General features: G+C 40.8%; 2 protein-coding genes across 2 annotated transcripts in view; one reads left to right on the top strand and one right to left on the bottom strand.

Moving 5' to 3' along the window:
• Positions 1-22,278, bottom strand: part of LOC127060524 (hydrocephalus-inducing protein homolog) — a 79,643-nt gene that overhangs the window by 29,535 nt on the left and 27,830 nt on the right. The gene's annotated exons all lie outside the window — the stretch shown is intronic.
• Positions 459-22,001, top strand: LOC115484756 (butyrophilin subfamily 3 member A2-like). Its single transcript, XM_050984272.1, has 7 exons — positions 459-476; positions 2,057-2,348; positions 2,962-3,080; positions 11,219-11,265; positions 15,728-16,083; positions 19,727-20,067; positions 21,933-22,001. The coding sequence occupies exons 1-7, from the start codon at positions 459-461 to the stop codon at positions 21,999-22,001; spliced, it is 1,242 nt and encodes a 413-aa protein (XP_050840229.1).

Below are 22,278 nucleotides of genomic sequence, written 5' to 3'. Positions count from 1 at the left end.
TTCTTTTCTCAGCCACTTGGGTAAAAGTAGAGTTGCTATCTCCTTTTTCCATGTGCTTTCAATGGGGGCTTTCTTGTAATTATTGCTATCTTGTAATTATTGCTATAGTATTGATACCATTGTAGAGGCACGTCTGGAATGACATAACAACAGCAAAAGCTTCTGGAGCAGAGACATTGCTTTGAGAAAACTCTCCCCTGCTTGTCTGCCTTCTCCAGCCACTCTGCTGTCACTGCAGGGACACCAGCAGGTCTCCTGTGGGACTTCTGCACGTGCTGCAGCAGATAACTTGCTTTGCTGCACACTGTGTCTGCAGGGCTGGACCTGTGCCCACACAGGAGCTGAGAGAGAACAGCTGCTTGGGAACCTCTTCTAGCTGGGACCAGCTGTGGCTCTCAGGGCTTTGGGCAGAGTTTGAGCTTCCCCCGCCTCCACATGCCCGGGTGCCCAAGGGCGGGATGGTCAGAGCAGCACAGGTGAGTGCCCAGCCTGACAGAAGGAATTCCTGTGGCAAAGGGAAAGGGACAGAACACGTGCTCAGGGCTTCAGCTGTACATTGGTTTCACTTGGCTCTGCTGGCACAGCCAGGCAACACCCTGAAACATCACACAGTGTTCCCTGCTGCACCAGGACAGCCCCCAGCAACAGGAGCACGGCACAAAGAGCTGGGGAGGGGGTCTGCAGCTTCACAGCTCTGCTGGACAACAGGGCCAGGGAGAGCAGGGACACCAGGGGAGTTTGCAGCCTTAACACAGCACAGTGGGTACTTACAGTAACAGATGTCAGTCTTTCCTGGACAAAAGATGAGGTGTCGAGCTCCTCTCTGGGACTCCAGAAGTCATTTTGAAGGGAGGGTCTCCCAGATGAGTGGCAATGCCTCAACAAAACTGGAAGAAGCAACAATGGAACTCTGAAAATCCAGAACCCAATTCAAGGAATATACTGGTGCTAACAGTTTGATATGATTTGAAAGTAGCTGTCATGGTTTGACGCTGGCACAATGCCAGTGCCCCCATGAAAATGTATTCTCCCTAGTGTCTGCTGTGAGATGTGACCAGAAATAGAGCAAAGCAGGCTCCAGCTTGGGAATAAAGGAAAGAAATGCATTAATTTACAAGATGTAAAAGAAACACACACATAGAGCTCGAAAAGAAAACCTCCAAAAAAAAATTCCTCCTCCCCCCACCCGATCTCCAACACAGCACAGTGAGACAAAACCTTGGATTCCCAATCAAGTTACCACCCCTCAGATTATCAACTTTCAGTTCATCACCACCACCCTTCAGATAATCAATTCTCAGTTGATTATCAGAACACAGGAGTCCCTCTTGTACCCTAGGCTTCCCCAGGAAACACAGCTGAAACCTCTTGTGTTTCCATGTCACACGTGGCACCGCCCAGAGAACATTTGCCATCCTGCCCTCTTCCTTCCATGCCCAGTGCTCTCACCACTGTGCATGGACCAGGGCTGCTTCCAGGGTTCCCCACTTAGGGATGCTTGTCCCAGTTCCAGAAAAGCAACAGTCTCTCATTTTTAGGACACCTGTCCCCCCCGATTCACCCCCAGGGCCGAGGGGTCTCAAGAACAGAGACCTTCTTCTTCACTGAAGATCAAGGGCACTACCACCCTCCTCACCTGTCATCTCTGTTCATGCCACTCCTTCACATAACATCACTGCACTCTCTTGGCTCCAAGCCATTGCCTTCCCCCAAGTGCAGTCCCCATGTTTCAGGAATGAATCAGTAGACCATAGTTCATCCACTCAGCTGTGCATGCCACCGAACTGCTGCACCAGAAGACGGGCATTATCCCATCCTGTATTTCCCTCTGGCATTCTCTATCAGAGTGCAGATGAGACAAAACTGAAAAGTTCAACTTTAGTCAATCTTTACCTTCAAAGCAAATTCAGGAACCTTTCACAGAGGCCAAAGCTCTGCACATGGAGGAACCTTTCTCAGAGGCCAATGCTGGGCGAATTGAGGACTCCCTAGCAGGGAACAATGTCCTGCATGTTTAGGAATCCTCTGCAGAGACCAATGCTCCGCAAATTCACAGGACTCGCTTGCAGAGACCAACGCTCCGGGAACAATTCACTTGGCGAATCGCCCAGCGCAGCCGCCTGCAGGAGCCCAGGCTGAGCACAACCAGCCAGGACCGCGTTCTCAGCCAGCTGAGGCCGCGCCGCTGGCACAGACGCTGCCGCCCTGTTTGTGGTCATCAGGCAACCGCGGCACCCGCCAGCTGCTGCCCTTTCCCGGATCCTGCCCCTCCCTCCCCCCCAAGATGCTGCCGGGGCTCGGGGGCTTCGTCTGCCTGGGCTGGGGCTCGGCCTGCTCTGTGGGAGAAGGTGAGTGGGGGTCCCTGGGGGTTGTGTCACCCCAGGAGAGTGTGTGACTCCCCCATGTCGCCCCCAAGCTGGGGCCACCCCCTTTTCTCTTCCCAGAGTTACTGACCCAACTCCTTCTCCCCCCTGGGAGGGGCTTTGGGAGCTCCCTGGGGAGGCCCTTGGATTCCTGTTCCTGTGCACTGGAACCTGCCCCCCCACATCACCTTCCCCTGTTCCAGGACCCCTGCACTCCTTTATCCTGCCCCAACACTCCCTGCATCCCCTTTCCCAGGTATCCTCCTCTCCCAGCCCCTGCATCCACCATTTCCATGAGCCCAGGGACCCCTGGACCCCATGCCCAACCAGCCCCGAGGCACCTCACTCCCGGGCCTCCCTTTGCCTGGCAGTCAGTGACATCACTGGAGACTTGGGCCACCAGGATCTCCCTGAACAGGCTGACGCTGCCTGTGCTCAGTGAGGGGGTTCATACCCAGCACATGGTCCCAGCTCACCCAGGTACCCGCAAAACCTCCTGGGAAATACCAAACTCCCTGGAACAACCCAACCTTCTTAGGACCCCAGAATCATCTCTGGACCCTCCAAAAGCTCCCTAAGACCGCAAAACCCCATACAGAACCTCCCAAACCCTCCCAGGATATCAAAATTCCCACAGGACGTCCCAACACCCCTCCAGACCCCCACGAGAAGGTTCATACCTATGAGAAGGTTCATCCCCATCTCTGTTGCCGGCAGGTACCCCAAATAGCCTTGGGATCCCCCTGGCATAGCCAAATCCCCCCCTTTGGGACCCCTGAAACCCCCCCCCCGGGAACCCCCAAAACTACACCATGCCCCCAAAACCCCCGGTATACACAAAACCCCGCCAGGAATCCCTCACAACAGTTTATACCCAGCACAGAGTCCCCATTGCCATCACCCAGGAAGCCCAAAACCCTCCCGGGACCCCCAAACCCCCCTGGGACCCCCAACCTTCCCAGGACCTCCAACCCCTCCCTGGGCTCCGCTGTCGGAATAAACAGGAGTGCTGTTGCCCTTTGAAGGGGACTTATAGTGGGACCTGAGCATAGTGGGGGCCCTTAACGAGCCGATGGTAGAGAGAAGCCCAAAAATCCACCCTGTGAGGCAAAACACCCCCTCAGGGGCTTGGAGTGGGGGCCCCATAAAAATGGCACTTAAAGCCATCACAATTCCCCCCTTGAAAGGCGCTTGTGTAGCTGTGGCCCAAAAAACACCCTAAAATGGGGAGGAAAAAACACCCGTGAAGTAGTGGGATCCCCCCAAACCCCTAAAGAGAGAAAAACTCCTCTTCAAAGAGGCCTGAAGACTCTTAAAGGGCCTTGTTATGAACAAAAAAGGGTTACCCATTTTTTTAAAATGTGGCAGAGTTCACAACTTAAACCAATAGCTGCCAGGTTGGAGTCTTAACTATTTCTTGTTAATAATTTCATGTTGTCATCTCCTGTTAACAGTTTCCTTTTAATTACCTGTTCTTGATAGTGGCCTGAGCCATCCCGCCGCTGCCTGGTGACCCGGGAGCGGTGGGGTGCCCCCCCTTCAGGCGCGGGTCCCGGCGGGGCCGGGGGAGCCCCACGGGTGGTGCCAGCGAGGACCGGCCCGGCCCGGAACGGCGGGTCCCCCCCACCGCGGCGTGGGTCCCGGCTGAGCCGGGCTGGGGGCCCGCGGGGGTGGCACGGGTTGGTCCTAGGGGCGGGGACTGTCCCGAGTCGTAGCCCTGCTGTTTCCTGGGAGATGGCACCCCGAGGGTGAAAAATGAGATTGATGTGCAAATGTCAGTTGTTAATTCTCCATTGCATCAGTACCACCCCACCTGAGCCAGGTAGATGGCTTTCCTGGGACAGTGAAAGGAGGGGACCTTGGAATTGACATGCAAATAACCTTGGAGCCAAGATGCACTGGGGCCAGCCCACCACCAAACTCAGCAAACAAACCCCCAAAAACAAGGAGCCAACCCAGAATTAAGAAATCAAAATAGTGTCTAGACATCTGGGGCAAAGTCTGGAGCCAGCAGAGATGCTGAAAACCTTAGCGGCCTCTCACCACAGGAGAGGTTGGTCAAAGCCAGGATTCTAGATGGCAAAGTGGAAAAGTGGGATCCAGGAGTATACCCATGCCTGCTTTCCTGGGGTGGTGAGTCCCCAGGTCTGCCCCCGAGTGAACAAAGCTGCACTTTCCTCCTTCTCTGAGTCACTCTGGGGAGTGACGACTGCTAAAGGACCTGAAGGGCCACCCAACCTTGTGCTGATCACTTTTGATAAAGGCATTAAAAGGAGAAAGATCTCCTGCCCTGTTCCTTTCAGGCCCTGAGGAGGGACGAGATGCCCTCCTCTGCAGGGTCTCTCTGAGCTGGGAACTCTCCTGTTTGTCTGCATGTCTGTTCCATGCTCGCCCTCGTTCCTGTGAAATCTCCTCGCTTGCTGCTGTGCATTGTCCCTGCTGAGGCCCGACCTGCACGGGCATAAGCACTGCACTTACGGCTCCAGCATTGCTTTCCAACAAAACCAGGGCAAGGCAAACCGTGTGTAGCTCAGGGTATTTTAGAGTGGCTAAAACTCGCTAAGTCATCCATCTGAGAGGTGAGATGCATTTGGAATTCATGGCATGAAGAAGTAGTGTAACATGTGTTATAAATGATCAAATCGACAGCCAAATTTATAATAAAATGTAATAAAGATTTATTAGATCATTTACAAAAATGGAATTTTGAAAAACCACCACAGCCAAGGCAGCGGCAACCCCAGGTGTCGACGCTGGGTGAACCGAGATCCGACCGACAAAGTGTCAGCGTCTCCCCAGCGGTTCCCCCCGACTGCTTCATGCAGCTAGCTTATATACAGTTTATTCTGCCTCAAGGCAGAAATGACCAAATGTTCCTTTGTGTCCATTCACATGTAGAACTGGGACCATACAGATACAAAAGCCGGTTCAGGGAGCTGGATGGGTGTCTGAACTCTTCAGAAGAGCCTGCATTCACATGTAGCAGAGTGGCGCTGGTGCTTGAGTTTGGTAGATGCAATCTTCCCAGGTGCAAGTCCTCATGAGTGGCTTAGACATTCCAGGGGAGGTAATTTCCCTTTTTTCTATAGCTTACATGTTTCTCTCAAATTTTCATACCCTGTAATTTGCAAGGAGCCATATTTATTTCTGTTAGCTAACTTAACTCCAGGTTGTGTTTTGGGAGTTCTCTTCTGGTATGCCTTTTTCTCTTTTTTTCTTTTTTTCCTGCATCTAACTTACTAACTTTCTGTTCTATTTTCAAGATCTTATCTATTCATCTTTTACCTCTGTTTCTCAAATTCACTAACAGCTTAAATACTACTTTAACCACTTAAACCCAAACCAAACTTTTTCACACACTACTTTCCAATGCAATACAGGTCCCTCTAAGGGGATGTGCACAATCCACATTACTCGTAATTTCATTCATCTACATTCACTCAATTTCTCATTCACCTTCCCACATTTCTTTTGCACTCTCAAGACACATAGTTGTGGTATTGTCCACAAGGGTCCCAGGATGAGGGAAGAGACGAGAAAGTTGACTCCATGTATCAAAAAGCTTGATTTATTATTTTATGATAGATAATATATTAAAACTATACTAAAAGAATAGAGGAAAGGATTTCATCAGAAGGCTAAGCTAAGAATAGAATAGGAATGGATTACAAAGTCTTGTCTCTGACCGAGACCATCTGGACAGGTGATCTGTGATTGGCCCTTAATTGGAAACAACCAGATGAGGCCAATCACAGATTCCCCCTGGTGCATTCCACAGCAGCAGAGAAGAATTGTTTGCGTTTTGTTCCTGAGGCCTCTCAGCTTCTCAGGAGGGAAAAATCTGAAGGAAAGGATTTTTCATAGAAGATGTTGGTGGCAAATTTGCATGTCTCCTGAGATTTCCCCCTCCCTTCCCATCGTCCTGGGGTGTGTCATCCTCTTGGCAGCAGGCAAGGGTGGTACTGAAAAACAAGAATTCTCCACCATAGAGGGTTAACAACGATACTCAACAGGTGATTACAGCATTTAACCAACAAAAGAACTCTTGGCCAGCGATCAGTTCCCAGCTCAACTCCAAACTCTGCTACCCTTTTCTTAAAAAAAAACCAGGTAACTCTTTTTTAACATTCTGGAATCACAGAATCAGGGAATCATGGAATCACAGACTCACGGAATCATGGAATCACAGAATCAGGGAATCATGGAATCACAGAGTCGTGGAATCATGGAATCACAGAATCAGGGAATCATGGAATCACAGAGTCGTGGAATCATGGAATCACAGAATCACGAAATCACAGAATCAGGGAATCATGGAATCACAGACTCACGGAATCATGGAATCACAGAATCAGGGAATCATGGAATCACAGAATCATGGAATCACAGAATCACGAAATCACAGAATCATGGAATCACAAAATCATCAGGTTGGAAGAGACCTTCGAGGTCTTCGAGTGGGATTCCTTTCTTCCACTGATTTACTTTCAAATGGTGGCAGACATCAGTAACCCAAAAATCTGAGGAAATCCCCAGAGTTGCCTCTGATTTTATGGGGAAAAGCAGGAATTGCGACACCTTAATTAGACCATGGCAAGAGTGCCATGTCCAAGCTTTTTTAAACACATCTAGAGATGGTGACTCCACCACCTCCCCGGGCAAACCATTCCAATACTTTCCCACCCTTTCTGCAAAAAACTTTTTCCTGATACCCAATTAATACCTAATTATTATTAGTTATAATATTTAACAATAATTTCCAGGATTTCAGGCTGGTTTTCGAGCACTGATGTTTCTGTTCAGTGATTAACCTGAGGATAAATTCACTTTTCCAAGAATTTGGACGAACAAAGGAAGAATAGGAAGGATTAAGAGCTCCAGATCCATTTCCATCTTGTTTTTTGTTAATTTCTGGTTTATGCTCCTTCAAATAAAGACAAAATCTCCCCAAACTAAACTAAAAATTAATTCAAGCAGGGAACGACAAAATAAATTCCGAGGAAATTACAACCAATAGTTCCATGACTAATTCCCCTTATAAAGGACCAAAATCCCAATTTTAAGTCAGATTTAGGCATGAGCAGATTGTTTAATTCATTCAATTAAGGCAGATAATTTAATGTTAATTTAAAGAAATTAGCATTAAATTATCATTAACACCTTCACTTCAAACCACCCACAAATAATAGGAATTTCCTCTGAGGCAAAATTTGAATTTCAACCTGGAATCATTCCCTCAGGAATACCAATAAACCCCCCCCAGCTCAGTATTCTCCCAAAAATCCTCATCATGGATATTTCTACTCCGGCCAGACGTACCTGAAAACCAGATCTGGAATATCCATGTTGAATTCTGCATGGATTAGGGAATTCTCAGTATTCTCCCAAAAATCCACATCAGAAAACCAGATCTGGAATATCCATGTTGAATTCCGCATGGATTAGGGAATTCTCAGTATTCTCCCAAAAATCCTCATCATGGATATTTCTACTCCAGCCAGATGTACCTGAAAACCAGATCTGGAATATCCATGTTGAATTCCGCATGGATTAGGGAATTCTCAGTATTCTCCCAAAAATCCTCATCATGGATATTTGTACTCCAGCCAGATGTACCTGAAAACCAGATCTGGAATATCCATGTTGAATTCCACATGGATTATGGAATTCTCAGTATTCTCCCAGAAATCCTCATCTGAAAACCAGATCTGGAATATCCATGTTGAATTCTGCATGGATTAGGGAATTCTCAGTATTCTCCCAAAAATCCTCATCAGAAAACCAGATCTGGAATATCCATGTTGAATTCTGCATGGATTAGGGAATTCTCAGTATTCTCCCCAAAATCCTCATCTGAAAACCAAATCTGGAATATCCATGTTGAATTCTGCATGGATTAGGAAACTGAGGAATTTTTGTATTCCTCGGACACTTTTCCACACCTGCCAGGGAACAGACTCCAGGAACAGCTGGATGAAATCCTAAAAATGCTTTGAAAAGAGACTTTAAAACTTTTTAAAGGGATTTTTAAATAAAGCTTTGAAAAGGGACTTTGACCACAAAATATTCCCCCTCCCCACCCTCAGCTGCAACATTCCAGCCGATCTCAACAGCCTGGATCTGGAAATTCCAAAGGTTCTGTTTGTGCCACGCCTTGATCCAAAGGGCAGGAAAAGAAGCAGGAAAAGGTTTCAAATCCTCAGCACCTGCGCAGAGCAGCTCCTTTTCCAGCCTGGTTTTCCCAGAGCTCAGAAAACCTTGGGAATGGGAGGTGGAGAATCCCAAACTGGGGGTGGATCACCCCAACAGGATGGCTCGGACTTAAAATCGGGAATGCATAGCACAGAGAGCAGGTGGGAATCCATGGATATCGTAAAATTCTGGAATTTACACCCCTAAAGTCCCAACATTTTCCAGGCTTGGTTATTCCCACAGCAGTTCTCTCTCTGGATTAGGGAGTCAGGTTGGGCAGAGAGCTGGAAAATAATTGGATTTACAGGATTCCCACCCTTCAGGACTAATGAACAAAATTCCAGGATTTGTGGTGATTCCAGGTGGGGTCAAACACAGCCAGGACCCAAAACCAGCAAAGTTTCCAGGGAATCTGGGACTGGGTTTCCTTGGATAAACATTGTGGGTTTATCCCATCCTGGATGGATCTCGTGGAATTCCACAGACTCTCCCAGTCCAAGGAAAATCAGGGCTGGATTCTCCTGGAGATTTTTCTCCCTCTCCATGCCAGGGACCATCCTATAAATCCATGGGATTCATGGAATGTTGAGTTCTGGCTCTGGGTGGAAGATGGGAACCAGCTGTTTGCTGGTTATTGTGGGGCTTTTCCTCAAAAATGTTCCCAACATATTCCAGACATATTTCAAAAAGTTTTCCAGGAAAACTGTGCCTTGGCCTCACCGCCCTCACAGGAAGGAATTTCTTCCAGGTGTGGAACTTTCCCCCCGCCTTTTTCCCTCCCTTTTTTCAAGGTAAATCAAGGAATTTTTATTTCTTTTTTTTTTTAAATTATTTTTATAGCATTTTATTGCATTGTATTTTATTACTTTTTAAATTGATAGCGTAATTTAATTAATCAATAAATTCCCATAAAATTGATATCGTGACTTAATTAATCAATAAATTTTCCATGACAAAAGAAGAAGGAAAAACACCAGGAAAAATTTTTCCCCCTGCCCCGCCAAAAAACTCCCCCCCTCCCCAAAAAAAGGGAATAATCCCAAGCTAATTGGAATAATTCCAAAACTAATTGGAATAATTCCAAAACTAATTGGAATTTCTATGACAAAATGGAAGAAAACCGGGATAACCCTGTCCCAAAAAAACACCCAACACCATTCCCAAGGAAAAAGAAATCCCAAACTGAGCATGGCTTTATCCCACCTCTGGAATTTTGCTTTTTTCCTGTAATTTTTTCCACCGAACCCTGGTGGAGCAGGGAAGGGTTTCCCAGGGGAGGATGAGGAGGAACCTCCATGGCAATGTCTGGGAAGGGGGATGGAATTTTCCAGATGTTTTCCTGTGCTCCAACCCCTTCCAGAAAACACCAGCCTCACTTTCCAGGAACCACAAATCCAGGGACAAAGGTTGATCCCAGCCCCATCCCGGGGGAGCCGCCGGGTCCTTCCTGCTCAGGTACGGAATTCCCCATCGGGGAAAACCCCTTCAATTAACCGGGATTAATTAATTGAACTGGGATAAATCCGTTCAGCAGGAATTCATTAATTGTTGGTGCCGATGGGGAGGAGCTGGCAGCGTTACCGCCCTTTTCCCGTGGGAATTGCTCTCCCATGGGTTTTATCTGGGATTTGGGATGTGGAGGAAAACACAGGAAATCCCAGGGAAAACGGGAATTTCCAGATGTTTTCCTGTGCTCCGACCCCCTCCAGAAAACACCAGCCTCACTTTCCAGGAACCATAAATCCAGGGACAAAGGTTGATCCCATCCCAGGAGAGCCGCCGGGTCCTTCCTGCTCAGGTACGGAATTCCCCATCGGGGAAAACCCCTTCAATTAACCAGGATTAATTAATTGAACTGGGATAAATCCGTTCAGCGGGAATTCATTAATTGTTAATGAGGAGGAGCTGGCGGCGTTACCGCCCTTTTCCCGTGGGAATTGCTCTCCCAAGGGATTTGTCTGGGATTTGGGATGTGGAGGAAAACACAGGAAATCCCAGGGAAAATCCCGATGAAATCCCAGCTCAGTCTGGTCCTTTATCCTCACCCAGAGAAGGAAATCCTGGGAGCCCGAGCCCTAAAATCCCAGAATTCCCATTAAAACTGGGGGGTCCTGGGAATTTGGGTCTTCCTGGAATTTTTTGTGATACGGAATTATTGGATTTGGTGATTGGAAAGGTTTTTTTCCAAGTGGAGCCAGCCTGGGATTCTATGGAAAGCTGGGGATAATATAAAATTATAATGAAAATATGAGTGCTAAATATAAATTTGAATAATTAATTACATTATAATAATGATACCAAAATCTTTTTCATATCATCCTATTTATTAAATAGATAAATATAATATTTACATATTAGATATATTGTAATATATATAATATATATAATATATATTACACAAAATAGATTACAATAGAATAGAATATATAAATATATATAAATATCATAATTACATTATGTATTACTATAAATAAACTGCAATTATTTTTCATTATTAAATTATAATCATTAGAGTGTATATTATATATATTATTTATTACATAAATTATTATTTCATATTAAATAATAAATTAATATTTTTGTACTTAATAAATATAATAATTCTAATAAATAATAATATATTTATTATTTCTTTATTAATATAAAGAAATTATTATTTCTAGATTAACTATTTCCTATTTCTTTATTATTATTATTTATTATGTATTATTTCTTTATTAATATAAAGAAATTATTATTTCTAGATTTACTATTTCTTATTTCTTTTTTTTTTTTTTAATATATTCCATATATATGCATATGGAATATATTTTTAAAAATTAAATACCAGGACAAAATAGAATGTTAAATTATATAAAAATATATTCTCAAAATATATTAAATAGATCAATATAAAGTGTTAAAATATAATATAAAATATAATCCCAAAATACAGTCTCCGGATCTAAAACTAAATATAATAATAAAAAATAGTCCTGAAATGTAATAATAAAAACAATCTTGAAATCTAATAAAAAGTTAAAAATGGAGTATTAAGAATATATGAGAATATTGGATTGAAATATAATATCAAAGTATAATATCAAAATGGGATCAGAATAAAGTGCCAAAATAAAATAAAATGCTTGTAGGAAATCTAATAGCAAAATGTAAGATCAAAATTCATTACTGAAGATAGTAATAAAATATATCAAAATATAGTATTAAATCAAATATCAAAATAAAATACAGAAATATAATATTATGATAATAAATTAATATTATTATATTAATTCTTGAATATAATGTATAATATAAATATGGTATGAAAATGCAATATCAAACTATTTAAATACAATATCAAAATATTATAGTACTATAATAAAATAATATAATAATATTAGAATATAATATTTTAATATTATAATTTGTCATAGAATAGAATGTAATGTTATGTAATGTTATGTAATATAATATAATATAATATAATATATATAATATAATATAATATAATATAATATATATATAATATAATATAATATAATATAATATAATATAATCTAATATAATATAATATAATATCAATATAATATAATATATAATTTATCATATAATAAATATATAATCATAAAATATATAATATACAATATAATATAATATAATATTATATTATATTTTATCACATAATAAAAATTGCTATTGGAGTATTTATCAAATATTGAAATATCAAAATATAATGATACTATATTAAATGAAAGCTATATTATTTATCTATATTATTTATTATTTATTTATTATTTATTTTATTTATTAATATTTATTATTTATTTATTATTTACCTAACATTATTTATTTAATATTAAAATTGGTTTCAGACTATACCAAAATCCAGTGGGCTGGAATTCCTCAGGGAAAGGGGAAAAAGGGGGATGGAGGATCCCAGCAGGGTCTGACAGCTGCATACACCATTACTATAGCAATAGTACTGTATTAAAATAATATAATAATATTAGAATATAATGTTTCTAATATTTTAATTTATCATATATTAAAATATAATATATAGTTCAGTAATATAAAATATAATGTAATATTATAATTTTCATATCATAAAAATAAATATAATATATATAATATAATATAATATAAATATAATATACTCTAATATACTCTATCTAATATCAATATATATCTATATCATATATCTCATAATATCATCTCCTTACGCTACTCTAATCTACCTATATCCTCTACCTCCTCTCCTCTACTCTCCTCTCTCTATGTACTGTATCTCATCCTCTCCTGTACTGTCTATCTGTCCTGTCCTCTCCTCTCTCTCCTGTCCTTCCTCTCCTCTACTGTCCTGTCCTCTCCTCTCCTCTCCTCTCCTCTCTCCTCTCCTCTCCTTCCTCTCCTCTCTCTACTCTCTTCCCTCTCCTCTCCTCTCCTCTCCTCTCCTCTCCTCTCCTCTCCTCTCCTCTCCCTGTCCTCTCCTCTCCTGTCCTGTCTCTCCAGTCGTCCTCTCTCCCTGTCTGTCCTGTCCTGTCCTGTCTCTCCTCTCCCTCCTACTCTCCTCTCCTCTCCCTCCTCTCCTCTCCTCTCCTCTCCTCTCCTCTCTCTCCTCTCCTCTCCCTCCTCTCTCTCCTCTCCTCTCCTCTCCTCTACCTTCCTCTCCTCTCCCTCCTCTCCTCTCCTCTCCTCCTCCTCTCCTCTCCTCTCCTCTCCTCTCGCCTCTCCTCTCCTCTCCTCTCCTCTCCTCTCCTGTCCTCTCCTCTCCTGTCCTGTCTCTCCTGTCCTGTCCTCGCCTCCCTAGCCTCCCTCGCCTCGCCTCGCCTCCCTCGCCTCGCTGCCTCTCTCCTCCTTCCCTGCCTCTTCCTTTCTTCTTTTTTTCCTGGTGCTGTCTCCTCTTGCCCTTGCTTTCAGAATATATATGGAATTCCTCAGGGAAAGGGGACAGAGGGGGATGAAGGATCCCAGCAGGGTCTGACAGGTGCATTTGAGCCCCACGTGGCTCCGCAGGAAGGAAAACTCCCGGAATCCCGTCTGGCCTCGTCCTTCCCAGATCCTTCTGGTTTTTCCTCTCTCCCTCCTCTCGCCCACCGGGAAGGGACCGAGGGAATCCCGGGGTTCCGGATTCCCCATGGATCCCCGGCTCTGGCGGCTGGCGCTGCTCCCGGTCCTGGCTGCAGGTGAGGGCAATTCCATTTGGGATCCATTGATTCCCACTCATTGATAATTAATTAAACCATTAATTATCACCTAACGAGCACGCGGGATTTAACCTGGGGAAGGTTCCTTCTCCAGAGGGTGGAGCAGCTCCACAGCGACTCCAAACGTTCCGGAGCTCCTGGAGCATCGGGACAACGCTCCCAGGGGTTGTTGGGATTGTCGGGGTTGTTGGGATTGTTGGGATTGTTCAGGTTGTTGGGATTGTTGGGATTGTTGGGACTGTTGGGACTGTTGGGATTGTTGGGATTGTTGGGATTGTTGGGATTGTTCAGGTTGTTGGGATTGTTCAGGTTGTTGGGATTGTTCAGGTTGTTGGGATTGTTGGGATTGTTGGGACTGTTGGGACTGCCAGGACTGTCGGGATTGTTTGGATTGTTGGGATTGTTGGGATTGTTGGGATTGTTGGGATTTTCGGGGTTGCTGGGATTGTCGGGATTGTCAGGATTGTTGGGATTGTTGGGATTGTTGGGATTGTTGGGGTTGTTGGGATTGTTGGGGTTGTTGGGATTGTTGGGACTATTTGGATTGTTGGAGTTGTTGGGATTTTTGGGATTGTTGGGATTGTTTGGATTGTTTGGATTGTTTGGATTGTTGGGGTTGCTGGGATTGTTGGGGTTGTTGGGATTGTTGGGACTGTTGGGATTGTTGGAGTTGTTGGGATTTTTGGGATTGTTGGGACTGTTGGGATTGTTGGGATTGTTGGGATTGTTTGGATTGTTTGGATTGTTTGGATTGTTGGGGTTCTTGGGATTGTTGGGATTGTTGGGATTGTTGGGATTGTTGGGGTTGTTGGGATTTTCAGGGTTGCTGGGATTGTTGGGGTTGTTGGGATTGTTGGGACTATTTGGATTGTTGGAGTTGTTGGGATTTTTGGGATTGTTGGGATTGTTGGGATTGTTGGGATTGTTGGGATTGTTGGGGTTGTCGGGATTGTTGGGTTTGGATTGTTGGAACTTTTGGGATTGTCAGGATTATTTGGATTGTTTGGATTGTCAGGATTGTTGGGATTGTTGGGATTGTTGGGATTGTTGGGGTTGTCGGGATTGTTTGGATTGTTGGGACTGTCAGGACTGTCAGGATTGTTTGGATTGTTTGGATTGTGGGGGATTGTTGGGATTGTTGGGATTGTTGGGTTTGGATTCTTGGAACTTTTGGGATTGTTGGGGTTGTCAGGATTGTTGGGGTTGTCGGGATTGTTTGGATTGTCGGGATCGTCGGGATTGTCGGGATTGTTGGGTTTGGATTGTTGGAACTTTTGGGATTGTTGAGATTGTCAGGATTGCCCAGGGATTGGACTCTGGTCCTGTTCCAGCTCAGGGAATTCCATGATTTTATCACCCAAATCCCGATCCCATGCTGGGAGAACCTCTGGGAATGGGGATATCCAAGGAACACCTCGTGTTTCCTTGGGGATCTGGGCGCTCCCGCATCTCCCGTTGCTGTAGGGATGAATTCCAGGCCCTGGGACATTCCCAACCTTCCTAGGACCCGCTGTGGGGATGGGCAATTCCCACGTGGAATTTCCTAGAGGTAAATCCCGGATTTGAGAATTCCATTTCGGACGGAATTTGCCGTTTCCATCCGTTTGTCCAGGCTTTCCCAATGCAATTCCCACGTGATTCCAGAGGAATCCGGATTGAGATCCATTCGGAATTGCGTTTCCATCCGTTGTCCGGCTTCCAGCAATTCCACGTGGAATTTCCAGAGGTAATCCGATTGAGATTCCATTTCGGACGGAATTTGCCGTTTCCATCCGTTTGTCCAGGCTTTCCCAATGTTTTAACGGCCAAGAAATTGAGTTGTTGCTCAAAACTCCGAAGGATAAATCCATGAGCACCACATCCCCACTTTTTTTTTTTTGGTTTTTCCTCTGGATCCCTCTCCTGTTGAGGATGGAATCCATCCCAATGAAAATCCTCGGGAAACACGGTGAGGAAAACCAGAACTGTCCTGTTCTACCCTAAAACAGGCGGATTCCTCAGCGCTCCCAGAACTCCCGTCCTCGGGATCATCGGGGACAAGGTGGTCCTACCCTGCCAGGTGGGATCCACACCCATTCCCGAGGATTTCTCCATCCGGTGGACGTTCCACCTTGGCCAATCCCGGCGGATCCCCGTGGGCAGCTCCGACGGGAAGGGCCGGAGGGAGGAGCCGGATCAGCGCTACCGGGGCCGGGCAGAACTTTTCCATGGGGAATTCCGAGCTGGGAACGCGTCCCTGCTCCTGAGGGACGTCCGGAGCTCTGACCAGGGCTCCTACAGCTGCCAGGTCTCCTTCCAGGATGAATCCCGGGAAGTGCTGGTGGAGCTGGAAGTGGCAGGTTGGTGCTGATCCCTCTTTTTCCTTTTATTAAATTCACCCAAATTTTACATTTTAAATTTTTTTTTTTCATTTTATAATTATTAAGGAATAACACAATTTTAATCATTTCTGTTTAGTATTTTTTTTTACATTTAATAATTTATAATTTTGTGACTTTGATTTTTGGTTTCACATTTTATTTATGGTTTTTCTATTTGACTTCTTGTATGTTTTAAAATATCACGTGTAACATCTTAGTATATTATAAATATCATATTTATATTTATATAAATAGTTATTAAACATATTTATGTTTATATTTATATAAACATATAAATACATACATGTATACATACATATAAATAAAATATATGCATTTTATATATTACATTTTGTACAATACTATATTATATGAATTATATTCAATTCAATAAATTAATTACCTTATACAGCAATGCAATAAGGTATTATTTGCTTAATTCTATAAATTATATTATATAAATTCTTCTATTAAATATATAATGGGTAATATTAAATATATATATAAATATATTTTATATTATAATTATAATTATATTATATTTATATTTATATTATAGTTATACAAAAATATATTAAAAATAATTTAAAAAAATTAAATTATTTAAAAAATTATATTAAATATATAATTAATATATATAAATTATATTTTATACATTATATTAAATATATATATTACATCTTATTATATGATATAGATATTTAGCTATATATGATATTTAGTGTATTTATAATGTAATTTAATACAATTACAGATATATTCCAATATAATATGTATAATATATAAGAAAATAAATATAAATAGTACATTCTTTTATTTTTATACTTATATTTATATTTATCTGGGTTTAAACTTCTATATAATATATATAGAAGTAAACTAAACTATAAGAAGTAAACTTAAACTATATTTATATATATAGATTAAATTTTTATCTTTTATAGTTTTACATTCTAGATATTTCCTGTATTTGTTTCTGCAACTTCTGTATTTCCTACATTCCACAAAATCCTGGCAAATTCCACTCCCAAACCCATCCCAGAACCACCCCCACCCGTCCATCCTTCCCCACATCCTCCATCCAATCCCGCATTCCCAAGGACATTCTCGGATCCATCAACCACTGAGAACCTCCAGACCCCATGGATCAAATCCTGGAAAATCCTCCAAAACTTTCCAGCTCCTGGGCAAAAATCTGAGTTCCAGAAAACCCCAAATTTAATGGGATTGGAATGGAAAATTCCTGGTTTTCCACAGAGGTTCCGTCTGTCATCCCGTGGTGACAACTCCTCCATGAACGGAATCCTTGACTTCCAGAAAACCCCAATTTAATGGGATTGGAATGGAAAATTCCTGTTTATCCACAGAGGTTCCGTCTGTCATCCCGTGGTGACAACTCCTCCACGAATGGAATCCCTGACTTCCAGAAAACCCCAATTTAATGGGATTGGAATGGAAAATTCCTGGTTTTCCACAGAGGTTCCATCCGTGATCCTGTGGTGACAACTCCACAATGAATGGAATCATTGACCCCCAAAACCCCAAATTCAATGGGATTGAAATGGGAAATTTCTCTCTTTTTGACAGAGGTTCCATCCATCATGCTACATCAGTGACTCCTCCATGAATGGAATCCTTGACTCCCAAAATCCCAAATTTAATGGGATTGAAATGGAAAATCCCTCTATTTTTCCACAGAGCTTCCATCCGTGATCCTGTGGTGACAGCTCCTCCATGAACAGAATCCTTGACTCCCAAATAACCAAATTAATGGGAATAAAATGGAAAATCTCTCTGTTTTTCCACAGAGGGAATGTCAATAATCCTGTGGTGACAGCTCCTCCATGAACGGAATAATTGACTCCAAAATCCCAAATTTATTGGGATTGAAATGGGAAATTTCTCTCTTTTTCACAGAGGTTCCATCCATCATGCTACATCAGTGACTCCTCCATGAACGGAATCTTTGACTCCCAAAACCCCAAATTTAATGGGATTGGAATGGAAAATTCCTGTTTTTCCACAGAGGTTCCGTCTGTCATCCTTGGTGACACTCCCATGAACTGGAATCTTGACTCCAAAAACCCCAAATTAATGGGATTGGAATGGAAAATTCCTGTTTTTCCACAGAGGTTCCATCCGTGATCCTGTGGTGACAACTCCACAATGAATGGGAATCATTGACCCCAAACCCAAATTTAATGGGACTGAAATGGAAAATTTCTCTTTTACAGGTCCATCTGATCTGTCACACTCCTCATACGGAATTGACTCCAAACCCAAATTAATGGATGAAGGAAAATCTCTATTTTTCCACAGAGCTTCCATCCGTGATCCTGTGGTGACAGCTCCTCCATGAACAGAATCCTTGACTCCCAAATAACCAAATTAATGGGAATAAAATGGAAAATCTCTCTGTTTTTCCACAGAGGGAATGTCAATAATCCTGTGGTGACAGCTCCTCCATGAACGGAATAATTGACTCCAAAATCCCAAATTCAATGGGATTGAAATGGAAAATCCCTCTCTTTTTCACAGAGGTTCCATCCATCATGCTACATCAGTGACTCCTCCATGAACGGAATCTTTGACTCCCAAAACCCCAAATTTAATGGGATTGGAATGGAAAATTCCTGTTTTTCCACAGAGGTTCCGTCTGTCATCCTGTGGTGACAGCTCCACAATGAATGGAATCTTTGACTCCCAAAAACCTAAATTTAATGAGACTGAAATGGAAAATTCCTGTTTATCCACAGAGGTTCCATCCGTGATCCTGTGGTGACAACTCCACAATGAATGGAATCATTGGCCCCCAAATCCCAAATTTAATGGGACTGAAATGGAAAATTTCTCTTTTCCACAGAGGCTCCATCTGTGATCCTGTGGACACAACTCCTCCATGAACGGAATAATTGACTCCCAAACCCCAAATTTAATGGGATTGAAATGGAAAATTTCTCTTTTCCACAGAGGTTCCATCCGTGATCCTGTGGTGACAGCTCCTCCATGAACAGAATCCTTGACTCCCAAATAACCAAATTTAATGGGATTGAAATGGGAAATTTCTCTCTTTTTGACAGAGGTTCCATCCATCATGCTACATCAGTGACTCCTCCATGAATGGAATCTTTGACTCCCCAAGCCCCAAATTCAATGGGATTGAAATGGAAAATCCCTCTGTTTTTCCACAGAGCTTCCATCCGTGATCCTGTGGTGACAGCTCCTCCATGAACAGAATAATTGACCCCCAAACCCCAAATTCAATGGGATTGAAATGGAAAATTCCTCTTTTCCACAGAGGCTCCATCCGTGATCCTGTGGTGACAGCTCCTCCATGAACAGAATAATTGACCCCCAAACCCCAAATTCAATGGCATTGAAATGGAAAATTCCTCTTTTCCACAGAGGCTCCATCCGTGATCCTGCGGACCCAACTCCTCAGTGCACAGAACAATCGCCTCCCAAATCCCAAATTCAATGGCATTGAAATGGAAAATTCCTCTTTTCCACAGAGGCTCCATCCGTGATCCTGCAGACCCAACTCCTCAGTGCACAGAACAATCGCCTCCCAAATCCCAAATTCAATGGCATTGAAATGGAAAATCCCTCTCTTTTTCCCCAGCTGTGGGATCAGCCCCGTCCGTGACCCTGCGTGGCCGCCAGGGCGAGGCCCTGGCCCTGTCCTGCCTCTCCTCGGGTTGGTTCCCGCTCCCGGAGCTGCTCTGGCTGGACGGACTCGGCCGCTCCCGCCCGGAGCCGGCGGCCACCGCGGCCACCGTGGGCCCCGGGGGGCTCTTCAGCGTCCGGGGCTCGGTGCGGATCCGGCCGGGCTCGGGGCTGGAGATCTCCTGCCGGGTCCTCAACCGCCGCCTCGGGGCCGCCCGCGCCTCCCGGCTCCGCATCCACGGTGCGGAAAAGTCCGGGAATTCCCGGCTTGGCTTCGGGGATTTCTGGGGCTCAAGGGTTGGAAGGGTTAAGTTTTATTGGTTCTCATTTATTGGGGTTTAAATTAGGATTATCAATGTTTTAAACTTTTAAATTTTTAGGTTTTTAAATTTTTAAGTTTTTAAATTTTTAAATTTTTAAGTTTTTAAGTTTTTAAATTTTTAAGTTTTTAAATTTTAAGTTTTTAAATTTTTTTAAATGTTTAAAATTTTAAAATTTTTTAGTTTTGAAATGTTTAATTGTTTAAATTTTTAAAATTTTAAATTATTCAATTATTAAATTATTCAATTTTTCAATTTTTTATTTTTCAATTTTTTAATTTTTCAATTTTTTAATTATTTAATTTTTTAATTTTTAAATTTTTGAATTTTTAAATTTTTAAATGTGTAAATGTTTAAATGTTTAATTTTAAAAATTTTAAATTATTAAATTATTCAATTTTTCAATTTTTCAATTTTTCAATTTTTCAATTTTTCAATTTTTAAAGTTCTAAATATTTAAATTTTAATTTTTAAATTTTTTTAATTTTTTAATTTTAATTTTTTAATTTTTAATTTTTTAATTTTTCAATTTTTTATTTTTTAATTTTTAAATTTTTTATTTTTCAATTTTTTAATTTCTTAATTTCTTTATTTCTTAATTTTTAAATTTTTTACTTTTTTAAGTTTTAAATTTTTAAATTTTTAAACATTTAAACTTTTACATTTTTAAAGTTTTAAATCTTTAAATCTTTAAATTTTTGGATTTTCATTTTTAAATTTAATTTATTGAATTTACAGAATTTATTAATGAAAATATATTTTATTTCATTTAATAATTAAAATATATTAAACAATTGTTTAATTTAAGAACTAAAATATATTAAACAAAACTAGATTAAATTCTATTATTAGATAATTAAATAATTTAGTAATTATTTAATATATTTAATTTAATTTAATAATTAAATAGATTAACCAATTGTTTACTTTAAGAATTAAAATATATTAAACAAAACTAGATTAAATTTCATTATTAGATAATTAAATAATTTGATAATTAAAATATATTTAATTTCATTTAATAATTAAAATATATTAACCAATTATTTAATTTAAGAAATAAAATATATTCAACAAAACAAGATTTAATTTTATTTATTTTCTTCTCTGTAATTTTTGCTAATTAGCGGCTCCTGCCAAGCTCGTTTGCTGATTGCCATTTATTGATTTTTTACAATTAATTCAATTCAATTCAATTCAATTCAATTTAGAATTCCTTTTATTCTATTTTGCTTTTTCGAGTTTGCAGCTCTGATCAAAGTCTTTAATTAATTCATTTCATTAATTCCTTTCATTTTAATTCATTAAATTAATTCATTTCATTGATTAATTTAATTAATTTCATTTAACGACAGATTGATAGAATTTGGTTTTTTGCTAATTAGCAGCTCTGGTAAAAAATTTTTAATTTTATTGATTATTATTAATGATTATATAATTTTATTGATTATTATTAATTATTATTATTTTATTGATTAATTTTTAATTTGATTGATAATTGATTGATTGATTTTGATTTTTGATAATTGGCAGCTTCAGTTTGATGCAAAATCTGTAATTTTATTGATTATTATTGATTGATTGATTTTTGATCATTGGCAGCTCCAGTTTGATGCAAAATCTTTAATTTTATCGATTATTATTGATTATTGATTGATTGATTGATTTTTGGTCATTGGCAGCTCCAGTTTGATGCAAAATCTTTAATTTTATCGATTATTATTGATTTTGTGATGATTGATTGATTTTGGTCATTGGCAGCTCCAGTTTGATGCAAAATCTTTAATTTTATCGATTATTATTGATTGATTGATTGATTGATTGATTTTTGGTCATTGGCAGCTCCAGTTTGATGCAAATCTTATTTACGATAGATTGATTGATGATTTTGACATGGCAGCTCCAGTTTGATGCAAATCTTTAATTTACGATTATTGATTAATTGTTGATTTTATTCTCTTGCAAAACTCCTAAATTTGATTTTAATTTGGTTTTTTTCTATTTTATTTTCTGGATTTATTTTGATTATTAATTTTTAATTTTTTATCGATTTCTACCTTCCTATTTTATCTTTAAATTTTATTAATTAGCAGAATTTAATGATTGATGCAATTAGAAATAAAATAAAACTCCTAATTCACCACTCCTTAATGATTTCATCATTAATAGAATGTTTAATCATTAATTG

The sequence above is a fragment of the Serinus canaria genome, chromosome 25 (genome assembly GCF_022539315.1).
Source record: "Serinus canaria isolate serCan28SL12 chromosome 25, serCan2020, whole genome shotgun sequence".
NCBI lineage: Eukaryota > Metazoa > Chordata > Aves > Passeriformes > Fringillidae > Serinus > Serinus canaria.
This window is presented reverse-complemented; position numbering and strand designations above follow the sequence as displayed.

What these genes read in the sequence shown, in the direction of transcription:
- LOC115484756 (XM_050984272.1), top strand. An exon ending in GGTGGAGCTGGAAGTGGCAG is followed by an intron (nt 16,084 to 19,726) that starts GTTGGTGCTGAT and finishes CTTTTTCCCCAG; the next exon opens with CTGTGGGATCAGCCCCGTCC. An exon ending in GGGATTTCTGGGGCTCAAGG is followed by an intron (nt 20,068 to 21,932) that starts GTTGGAAGGGTT and finishes GGTCATTGGCAG; the next exon opens with CTCCAGTTTGATGCAAATCT.